This window comes from Gasterosteus aculeatus, chromosome 14, assembly GCF_964276395.1.
Source record: "Gasterosteus aculeatus chromosome 14, fGasAcu3.hap1.1, whole genome shotgun sequence".
Taxonomy (NCBI): Eukaryota; Metazoa; Chordata; class Actinopteri; order Perciformes; family Gasterosteidae; genus Gasterosteus; species Gasterosteus aculeatus.
In genome coordinates this window covers 5,177,464-5,188,463 of record NC_135702.1, presented here as the reverse complement: position 1 = coordinate 5,188,463, position 11,000 = coordinate 5,177,464, and the positions used below count along the sequence as shown (strand labels likewise).

General features: G+C 41.0%; 1 protein-coding gene across 1 annotated transcript in view; it reads right to left on the bottom strand.

Annotated features, from left to right (window-relative positions):
* Positions 1 to 441: 441 nt before the first annotated feature.
* The window catches only part of hcn1 (hyperpolarization activated cyclic nucleotide-gated potassium channel 1), a 56,388-nt gene continuing 45,829 nt past the window's right edge, over positions 442 to 11,000 (bottom strand). The window contains exon 8 of the mRNA XM_040197739.2: positions 442 to 5,063. Coding sequence (XP_040053673.2) covers positions 3,961 to 5,063 — 1,103 coding nt within the window. The 3' untranslated portion in view covers positions 442 to 3,960. The remainder of the gene's footprint in view (positions 5,064 to 11,000) is intronic.

The following is an 11,000-nucleotide window of genomic DNA, read 5'->3' as shown; positions in this document are numbered from 1 at the left end:
TTAGCCCGGCTTTCAACGGGTAACAGCAACATTTCGACATTGAGGCTAAAGAATAATATCTCAATTAATCAACTTCTCATTGATGACTCACGCACAGTGACATCACTGATGAAATAATAGACATATCAAGGCCGGAAAACATCTAAAACAACTATTTGATTATCAATATAGTTGCAGGATAATCAATCAATCGTTGGATCTCTAATGAACAGTGAATTCTAAAGCAATTAATTACAAAAAAGGTTCACTTTACAGTAAGAAAAATCACTACCAATCATTTATTTTCCTCAATCCTCACCTGCAGCAGATCCTTTGAACCACTGCTTCATCTTTGACATCTTCTCCACTTTCTTCCTCTAACAAATTATAAATAGGCAAAAAACGCCTGAATCCCCTTTGCAACACACAATTTTTTGACAATAGAATGACGCACACAAGTTGTTTTTAAATGACAATATGTCTTTTATTTTCTATATTTTAAAGGTTTATTATTTACAAAGAAAATAAACAAAAAAAAAATCAAAAAGATTTTTTGACAAACACTGTTTGTCTGCATATTGTTGTAAGAAAGTTTACATTTAATCTTTCTTTCATCTGTGTCAAGTAACCAACTGATATTTCTTTTTGTCTAAGCCTTGGATTACATGAATGAGCTGAACGAGGACCGTGTGAGTGGGCTTTAAGAGGACCGAGCAGCTGGTCTGCCGCTCTCTCTCCACCGCGCGCATCATCAGTAAACATATGAAACCTGTGGTCATCAAAAACCAAAATCCACGTTTGGTTCGTCCTCACTGGGCACAATTAGTCTCACTTCCTTTTTGGATGTCTTCTTTATTTTTCTCAAAAACAAACAAACTTAAAAAAACCCAACAACAACAACAACAACATACAAATATATGTGCTGGTTTTTTTTGAGAGTCTCTATACTGCTAATGTGTAAGCTTGTTAGTTTGCGTTGTACATCACCATTAATGCCCATTCCGGTATGTTAGCTGTGATTGGTGAAAAAAAAAGCACATAGATAGGAAGCTCTCCCTTCCAAAGGCAAGTATCAAAAACAGCACAAAGCAACAGTGCTGCTATCCATCGTGACTGTGTACTAGTTCCTATACACTATGGCATATTTACGATTAAGCGCTTTTCTGTTGTATGTGGAACAATCCCCCCCCCCCCCCCCTCGTACGGGGTCCCTGGGGGTGTTGCTCCCGCCTTAGCTCGCTCGACGCCGCGCCTAGTTGAAAGAACCTGTGTACCTTTTCTTTTATTAGTAAATCAGAAAGTGCAATTGAAAACAAAGACAACGACTTAGAATGTTTCGCTTTGGCCAGTTTCATTCCACACATCAGTATTCAAGCCAGAAGTCAGTGCCTAGCTACAAAGAAAGGTATAACGTTGCCCCAAATGTTGTACAACGTCTCGCCGAGCGCGATATTACTGCTAAAAGTTGCAGTTTTTTTTCTTCTCTTTTTAACTGTACACAACCCCTTTAAATATTCTACGTAGCTTGACCGAGAATGTTAGGAAAGAATAATCTGCCTCTAGGAGTTCATTGGAGTACCAATTGAATAAAACGGAGACATTTGGCCATCACTTCTTACTCCTTTCTTGTCTAAAAACACTGAGACATAGAACACAGATTATAGGGAGAATGAACGCGCGGTTGTGTGCAGGAACACCCCTCGACCAAAGCCCACCCCGCCACCTACGCGCCGCGCTCACACTCGGAAACAAAAATGATGGAACATGGCTATAGTTTTAGGCACAAATACTTAAGAATGTCCATGTGAAAGGTCAATGCTCCTGTTCACACACAGTTAACGTCTAGGCAGACAGACAATGAACAAAACGTAACATCACATTTAACGCCAACATTTTCGAGATAGTATCTTTTTTAAGTATTTGTGACAGTGCATGCTTTCGTGACAATGGTGGGTTGACTGCATCGGCACACTATCGACACAATCTGTAGCGAAGACGAGTAATTTTTTTTTTCTTTTTTTTTCTTTTTCCAAACGCCATTTCGGAGGGCTTAGTCACTTTGAACTGGGCTTAGTCACTTTGAACTAATGGGACGTTAAAAGTATGACTCTAAACAGTCCGTTTTGCAGGAGAGACAGCAGGACGGCCGCGCGCACAAACGACTAATGTGCGTTCAGGGAAATGGCCCGTAAGCCGCAAACGGCTTGCCTCTTTTAGTCATCAAATACTTTTATTATTGCAAGATTAAAATAATAAAAACAGCATTTTTTGTTGTTGTTGTTGATAGATTCATGAAATTCTGGCTTGACTTTGCCTCCCTGCCTCAGTTTAGAGTACCTAAGCCCACGTAATGGATTTACATGAGAAAAAAACCTTAATGCAAACCAGCATTTCTTTTCTGTGAATGTCTCCCGTTCTGGATAGCTGATGACTTTATCCTAAAACATACAAGTTGAAAATGCCGTGCCGGGCTCTTCATCTACAGTTCGTGTGATACGACAGCGTACGGTTCAAGAAACAGATTTAATCCCCCCAAAAAAGGTGTGATGAATTTAAAAACAAAACGGAGGCCACCAACAATACATTTCATAAAATGACCAGTTTGACGGTCTCCTGCAGTTTTGGGCAAATGAGGCGATTGGAAAAGACATTTGCTTTCAATAGGATGACTTTAAAATGAAGTTGTGTATTGTGGGTAAATATATGTTCACTCGACGTGCTAATGCTAGGAATAAAATACAGAGAAAACCCTCCCCGTCTTCCAATCAGCATCAAGCCGGGCTAGCTATTGCATTAAGGTTTGTTTATCCCTTATGAAACATATGTATAAACCTTCTTCGCGTATAGATGATATCCAGGTTCCTGAAGTAAGACATTGTTATGATAGAGAATGCACCACACAGTATCTGTAAATACTAGTTCTACAAAACTATTTACAGCACACATATAGGTAATCTTTATGTCACAGTCTATTGCATAATGGTGATAATCTTTAGTTTATAAATATTATAAATATACACAGAATTTTTAAGTAACGTTACGTAACATCTCAGCCATCTGAAATTAGCAATAGAAAAGAATAGCATCCATCCATGTCTTTCTCCCCACTCCATTCTCCTTGAAAATGAACAAAGAAAGCAGCATTTCTATGATCAACTCCCTTTGGACCCATAACACTGTCATGGTTTGCACGTTAGTTGCCGTGGGGATTTAGTGGCTCAGCATACTGTCGCTTTTGTCGCTGAGAGCAACGTAACACTTAGTTCCGTATCTCGGGTTGGTTCCTGAAACGAGGGTGCAGGAAACTGGTGTGAGATTAATTTTGTGAGTGTGTGCTTTTTGAGATTATTTGTCAGAGTTGCTTGCATGTATTGCTCCACAGTGGTACCTAAAGCTGCTTAATATGAGAAGATATATATATATATTTTTTTTTTTCCTCAATGGTAAAAAAGAAAGAAAGAAAAAGTCGTCAGAATTCACAATGCATTCCAATAAAAAAAAAAAATGAAAGCAAATTAAATAAAAATAAATAAATAAACATCATACATTGTATATAATTCTTTATATTTCTCAGAAAGGAAGACTCATGTTTATACTACAGCTTTTAAATTGCCATTGCCAAATATTCTACTTGGATTTTATACACGGTCACATATTCGCACACACACACTTTCACGCATCCATACACACAGCAGTATATATGTATATATATATATATATACACATACATATATATGTATATATATATGGCGTAAAATAAAAGAGAGATGTATCTGTATAATATACATTCTTAAGTTAAGGGAGACAATTAGTCTAAAATATAATACAAGGGATCGTATGTACAAGGGTTTCTATGAGGTTATCTTAAAGAAAACTGGAGAGAAACAAAAATGCTGAAGTTCCAAATCTTGATCTCTTTTGTTGTTCCTCCATTTTTAAAAATGAATCAAAACTTTAAAAAATGAAAAGGGAAAAATGGGATCATAAATTTGATGCGAAACGCATTTTGTCTTGCTCAGTGTCTGTACTGCTCAGGACAGAATCTCTCCTAGAACCAGGGGATTCCCTGTGCTGGGTTGAGGATGATGATGATGCTGCCGCTGCCGCCGCGGCCGCTGCTGCCGCGGCCGAGCGCACTGGGGGCAAAGCTCCTGACGACATCTGCCGGAACAAATTGACTCGCTGCGGCACCGTGGTGCGGATGCCGCTCTGCGGATTCATCCCCTGGACCACCGCCGCCGGCTGCGCGATGGAGGCCAGGGAGTCTCCCGAGGCCGGGTGGACTCGCGGTCCCAGAGACGTGTCATGTGGCAATGACGGCTGCGAGGCCGACAAATGTCTGACATCTCGGCTCAAGCTTCCCGACTGCAGCGCCTGTGTGCTCTTGTGGACCTCCCCCCGCTGAGGTGAAGGGACCCGCTGTTGCTGAGGCGACGGCTGCTGCGCTCCGGTGACCGCGGCCACGGTCGACGTGGCGGGCTGCTGCTGCTGGGCGAGCTGCTGGGCGAGCTGCTGCTGGGTGGGGAGGGACGGCTGAGCGAGGGGCTGCTGGAGGAGCGACAGCTGGGAGGCCGTGCGCGAGCTGTACTGGAAGCTGCGGCCGGCCAGAGGGGTCTGCACGGGGGGGCTGCACATCGCGGCCGTGAAGGAGCAGGGCGACATGATGGCCCCTTGTTGCTGCAGTGGGGTCTGAGCGATGACGGAGGACGAATTCAGGCTGCCGTGGGAGAGGCTGGGAACAGGGTAGACCCCCTGCGCCGCGGCAGCGGCAGCGGCTGGCAGCATGCGGGCAGCGGAGGCGTTGGCAATAGCTGAAGCACTGTAGGTCAGGGGAACAGAGGACTGCTGGAGCTGACTGGTGCCGAAGGCAGTGGGGAAGGGAGGCTGGGCTGGTGAGTTAATGATGGAGTTTCCTGACATTGGCGTTGAGTTCATCCCGGTGACTGACAGCTTGCGGTCCACCATCATCACCATCTCCCTGTCCTGACGTATAATCTGCTTCAATATCTCGTTCTCCTGCGTGTTGAAAACGCCGGCGTTCAGATCCTTCTGGAACTTCTGCAGCAGCAAGGAGTTCTTCTTCCCTGTTGAGGTGCAGTCAGGAGAGGTGAGCACATAAAGCAGTGGCAAACTCTGGTTGCCCTTAACCACAGGAAGAGGGCAGGATAATGGACAGTGATAACATAATAAGATGCAGCTTGGACGTGTTTGTGGGAAAACACGTTCAATAGGGAATTGGCATTTTGCATTTTTGCCACGTAATATGAAATAGAGGAGCTTTATCCGCCAAATCACTACTAATATCAACTCTTTCCATGTCACAAGCTGCGTCTTTTGACGTCCACTAAGTTTTTCTCTCAAAAGATATAAAGTGTAAAGGACAAAATGGTGATGATTATGGGAAATATACAGTTTGAGAGGAGTGAAGGACACATAAGGAGACAAAGACTACTGAAAGTGTGACGCGATCGCGTGGACTGTGAAGGTGCTGATGTGGACGATGACACACAGAAGAATACTGATCTGAGTTGTAGCCACACATCACGTTACTGGACAGCGTTTTGTCAGAGCAAATTCTAGACTAAGAATATTTAAAGCCACTTTCTATTTAAATCACAACAACAACTGTGCTGAAACACACCACAAAGACAAATAGAATACCATTTAAGGAAAAAGAATAAAAGTGGTGACAACAAAAACGAGCAAAGGAAGTGACACATTCCTAACACACTACCACAGACTGGGAATATATTTATACGTTAAACATTTATGGAAAACTAAAACTTCACTCATCTCACCACAGAATGCCGTGTTATCGTTAAATCTTTCAATTAGCATGGAATTGACTAAAGGTTTAGATGAATTTCCATTAAATAAATTGTTAAAAAAATATAAGTTAAATAGTATTAAAAGTACTGTTCTGTCTTTTTGAGTTCACAGGCGTGAGAATCACAACTCACAGAGCCGGGTGATTAAAAACTGGACAGAAGCGTCTTTTAAACACCGACTGTGGTAAAACGGCCAAGCATGACGGACGTCTTGAAACTGGTCTTTTGTAGAAATAATTGCCACAGTTAACAATAATACTAATACAGATCTTTACTGTGAATACTACTGTGTCCAAATGCATTTAGAGGATTTCTTTCCTGTAGTTACTGTTGACCTTGTGCATTGACAGGCTATTCTTCAGTGAAGAAGACGAAGAGTTGACTTTTAGCGTGCCGAAGGTTTTAGCCACAGTCAATCAATCATTAAGCCCCGTCCTTGGAGGCCGAAGATTTCTGCACTGAGCTTCACACCTGAGCGGCATTTTTCTGGACGTCTTTCTCCGCTCAAGGCTGTCAACAGGCCGCGCGTCGGGCTGTCGGACTGGATTGATGCCATTCAGCGGCGGCTACGGGTCGGGGTTGAAGGCTAAAACTAGCACCACGCACTGGCCACGAGACTGCCGTTCACTTACGAGGCTGCTGTCATAGCGTTTATAAAGGCAACGGTGTTAAACTCTGTAGATTGGAAGGACAACACATATTCAACAATTCCTGCAAATAGAACCTGTGGAGATGTGAATGTCTGCTGGGAGTTGGACGAAAAGGGGGCTTCTGTTAGGATTTCAGGGCAACAAGCATCAGTCGCTTCCCGCTGCCCTTTTCTTCTTATTGCTCTCGTCCTCTAGTCTCTCTTTGACATTTCATCCTCTTCTTTTTCAGTTAAAAGGTGTGCAAAAGGTAAATGGAAACTTACCAAACAACAGAACGGACAATTAGAGCTAAATTGGTTATTTTAAGAAGAAAATGGTTTTCTTTCACATGTTCTAAAGAAAGCTTCTGTTTTATACACTGAATTTTAGCTTCGGCAACAGAGAGAGAATTATCTGAATTGCTGAGAAAGTCAATTGTGGCAGGAATCGGTTTGAAACGGTATAAAGTCATGGCAAACTTTAATGCATTTCATTTTCTATCATCCCTAAGCTGAAGAAACTTACGACTAACTAGCTGAATGTCTGGAAACATTTTAATGCCAGTTAAACTAGATCCCAGTAAATGTCCCAGCATTAATATAGACAAAGACTTAATAGTAATACCTGAGTTTGATTTGCACCCAACAAACACATTATTTGTTTAGAAAAACATAGTCTGTTCTGAGCGTTGAAATAGTTTTTACAGTGCAAATTTCTACAGATGGATCTTATAATAAGAAAACACAAAACTTCTAGTGGATATTTTCTGATTTTCAAAATAGCAGCTTTCCCAGTGAATTAACTCATTTCTGACAAATGCAGTTCACCTGATCTATGAACTGACTGCATATATTAAAGAGAGTAAAAATGTAACAAAAAAATGAAAAAAAATATATAAACACCACTAATGGGTAAATTAATGTTCCATTTTTTCCCATACAAAACTCTGAATTGAAACAGAAATTGGATCAGCTATGGGTCGAGCCACCATTTAAACATTAATCTCGGTATTAAGTTAGTAATTCTTCTTTTCTGTCACAATAGAATCCCCGATGGTAGATCAATATACGAACTTCATCAATTGAAAAAAAATAATACAGGAATCAACCCATATCTGATGTCAAAAACATAATTGTGTAAAAGAAAAAGAAAAAAGCCACTAACACGCCAAACAGATAAAAACAAGCAAAACACCAACATCTTAATGTGCACAAACATCATATAAATAATGACGGCTGTATTTGTGAAAAAATAAATACACAAATTTTGAGATGCAAACAAGGCATTACAGAGACACATTTTTTGTACTGAAATAATTTCATCAGTAGTTTGTGATAAATTGTTCTCTCTTATGAGTCACTGCAGGACATCTTTTGTTGAGGGTTATTGATAGAACTTATTTTAAAAGTATAAGTGTTGAAATGTGTGTGAGTTAAAGAATGAAATAAACCTCTGCTCTCCACATCTTGTCAAAATGCCATTACTGCTCCTATCTCAAAATATTTTAAACCTTTTCTCGTATATTATCAGAATAATCTAAATTTCCCTCAAATATTTTACACAAAGACATAATTAATATTTCAAGCCTGACAATCAGAAACAAAGACGCATTGGTGAAAACATGGATATATAATGAAATGTAACAAAAGGTGTGCGTGGCATTGCATTAGTAAAGTCTTTTACTAATTTGCAGACATGGTTTTGTTTGTGAGTTTACTTTGAACAAAAGGTTCAAAGAATAAATACACATGTCACAGAGCTGAGCATGTGTCTGTAATCCAGTTAACTATTCTGTGAAACTATCTTACAAAATAAACATGGGATGCAACACTGAGTGACTAATCCTTTGTTTCATTGATTGTCATAGTTATGGACATTTTGAATGTGTCCATCAAAAACGCCTGCAGGACTGGTGCGGGTGACTTATGTGTCACTGATGCAGGAACTAAACAGTTCATGTAACAAGAGGATGGATTTGAGACCGGATCCATTTAGCAAGCCTCTGTAGGTCAATTTGTCCCTGTTCGAGTACTGGAATTGGAATGAAGTGTTTACCTGATGCCTACTCGTCGGCCAGGACACTCTTGAAAACGAGATGTGCTCGTCTCAAGACGGACTCCTGGTCAAATAATTTTTAGATAGATAAAAGATAATGTCAAATGTGCAACACGTTATTGGTTTCAAAGCATGGTTACTTTTCTTTCCTTTTTTTTTTTTTAGAGCAAGACAAGCACGTAACCAAATGCAGTTCATATATAGAAACGATACAACCAGCACGGATCATGACAGAGTATCTTCCCTCGTATGAGACAAAACCCCCTTCATGGTTAGCCTGAGAGGACGGGTCAAACCACTCTGAGAAGTGGCCGTCAGAGTGGGAAGCTTTTATTTTTCTAACTCAGCTGGTCATAAAAAGGGCAAATGTAGATTTGGACCGTTGAGGCCAAACGGCAGGTCGTGAAGGGACTTCACCGTGGGGCAAATAAAGATTTTTATTTTTTCAACCCAGCCAAAACAATAACGCAACCGTGTCTCCTGTGAATTACGTTCAGATGCAGTTCATTCAAGTAGTCTTTGGTGGTGTGATGCAAGAAGTAGGTGGACATTCGTGTGGCACGTGGGGAGGCGTGGCGGTTGGCTTCCGGATGGATTGAAGCACAAAGCTCCAGATGATGGAGGTTTGCGCCCTTTGATAGACAAAAAGTCAGTGTTCTCCTTTGAAAAAATCACCACCTTCTTTCTCCAAACTCTACCAAGTAGTTGTATTTGTCTCAGTTGTCATGTGAGATAAAACAAGAAGAAGACAATGAAGATTTTAGCAGATTTGTTTGATTTTTAACTCTTGCAGGTAATTTGGATGTAATCCACTCATCCAGGGGCCACCATTGCCCCCCTCCCTAGTAAAAACCGATTATACATGAACGTAATTCTGAGGAGAAAAGGTTGTCTCAACAGCGACAGTGTTTTCTGATTGGCTCTGAGCGGTCTTGTTCATAATCTGTTGCTCATTGCGTGTTGCTGAGTTGCCCCGACACTACAGTATTTCAATGTTGAGTCAACACTAGGGTTGCAAAGCACTTCAATATTGACGTGCCTGTGTCCGGCAAAATGATGCACAAATACAAAGCCATGACAAAGAAAAAACAACGATAGCAGATAGAGAAGTAGATACGGACTGCAAGCTTAAGCCACTGATGTGAGACGACATTGGCACACTGTCACTATGCGAATTCCACTCCAGTTTTGAAGTCAGGTGGTATTTTTTTTTACGTTAATGTAACTATTGCAAACAAAGCAGCAAACATTATGGCCGGGATAGCGGTTTGTTGTTTGTTTGATCATTTTACGATGATGAGCTGCTCCGGTTGTCCGTGCAGCAGCAAAAAGGGTTATTTTTACAAATGACTTCCGCTTCTTCCAACACCAAGATATAATATGCAAACATTTTACTTTGTTCAGCACCAGTAACCTGTTGCCTTACGCGCTACTATTCATTTATTAGCATCCACCTGCAATTTAAATATCGCTTTTTGTTTTTAGTTGTAACAGGTGAACATGCACTAGTCAAAGACAGCAAAGGTACAGACTCTGCTGTAGCGGCTCAAATACAAAGAAAACCCGAGTCAGAATCAAACACGTGCTACTCACACTTTAACAAATTGCCATTTCCTTCTCTTATAAACAGGGGTCGGGTAGCAGGTCTTAAGATATGTGCAGTAGCATCTGAGGTATCAACACAGGATGAAAATAAGCCTGAAACTTTACTTTCTAAATCCTTCTTATCACTCAAATGTGACACTTAAATGTGCAGATTTATTATTGGCAACTTATTCATATATCAAAAGGAGAAAAATAATATTTAAAAAGATACATTTTTTCTCACATAAGCGGTGACAGAGACATACATTACGTTATACTATTTCCTCCGTAGACAAAACTTTCACATTCTATGCTCTGCATGTTTGAATCGTCGGCGTCTTAGTTCCAATCAAAGTATCAGAGCAGACTGAACACGTTTGAATGAAGAGTGGGGAAACATTAGGGTCCACGCAACTAATTATTGCCCTGCTTGTGTTCCATACATGTGCCCCTTTTTTCTTAAACTTGAACAAATATATGTGTCTGAAACATTATCACTTATGCTACTCCAGTCTCTCAAGGCCAGGATCTTCTACAAAGCCGACGCGGAGCGGACGTCACCTGGCCCGGCTCCTTGATTTAGACGACTCTGATATGGGGCGGGGAGCTGCTCATACCCAGGAGTGCAGATGAATGGAAAGAGGGCCAGACACACATGCATGTGAGGTTAGCTTCCATCAATTCGCTGACATCCAGTGGGGGTGGGGGGTCAACACCCAACCAACGAGGGGGGCGGAGTGACTCCCTCCCGGACAGCGACATGCACTGCCTTCCAGTTAATCCAACCACAAAACTCGACTTTGGTTCTTTAGAAGGATTAATGCTGGTTACAACAGTTTTTTTTAAATGTCATTTAATACAAAGAAAGACGGAAGTTTAAAAAAAAAAACAACAACAAAAACAAGACAGCATACCGGCCATGCAG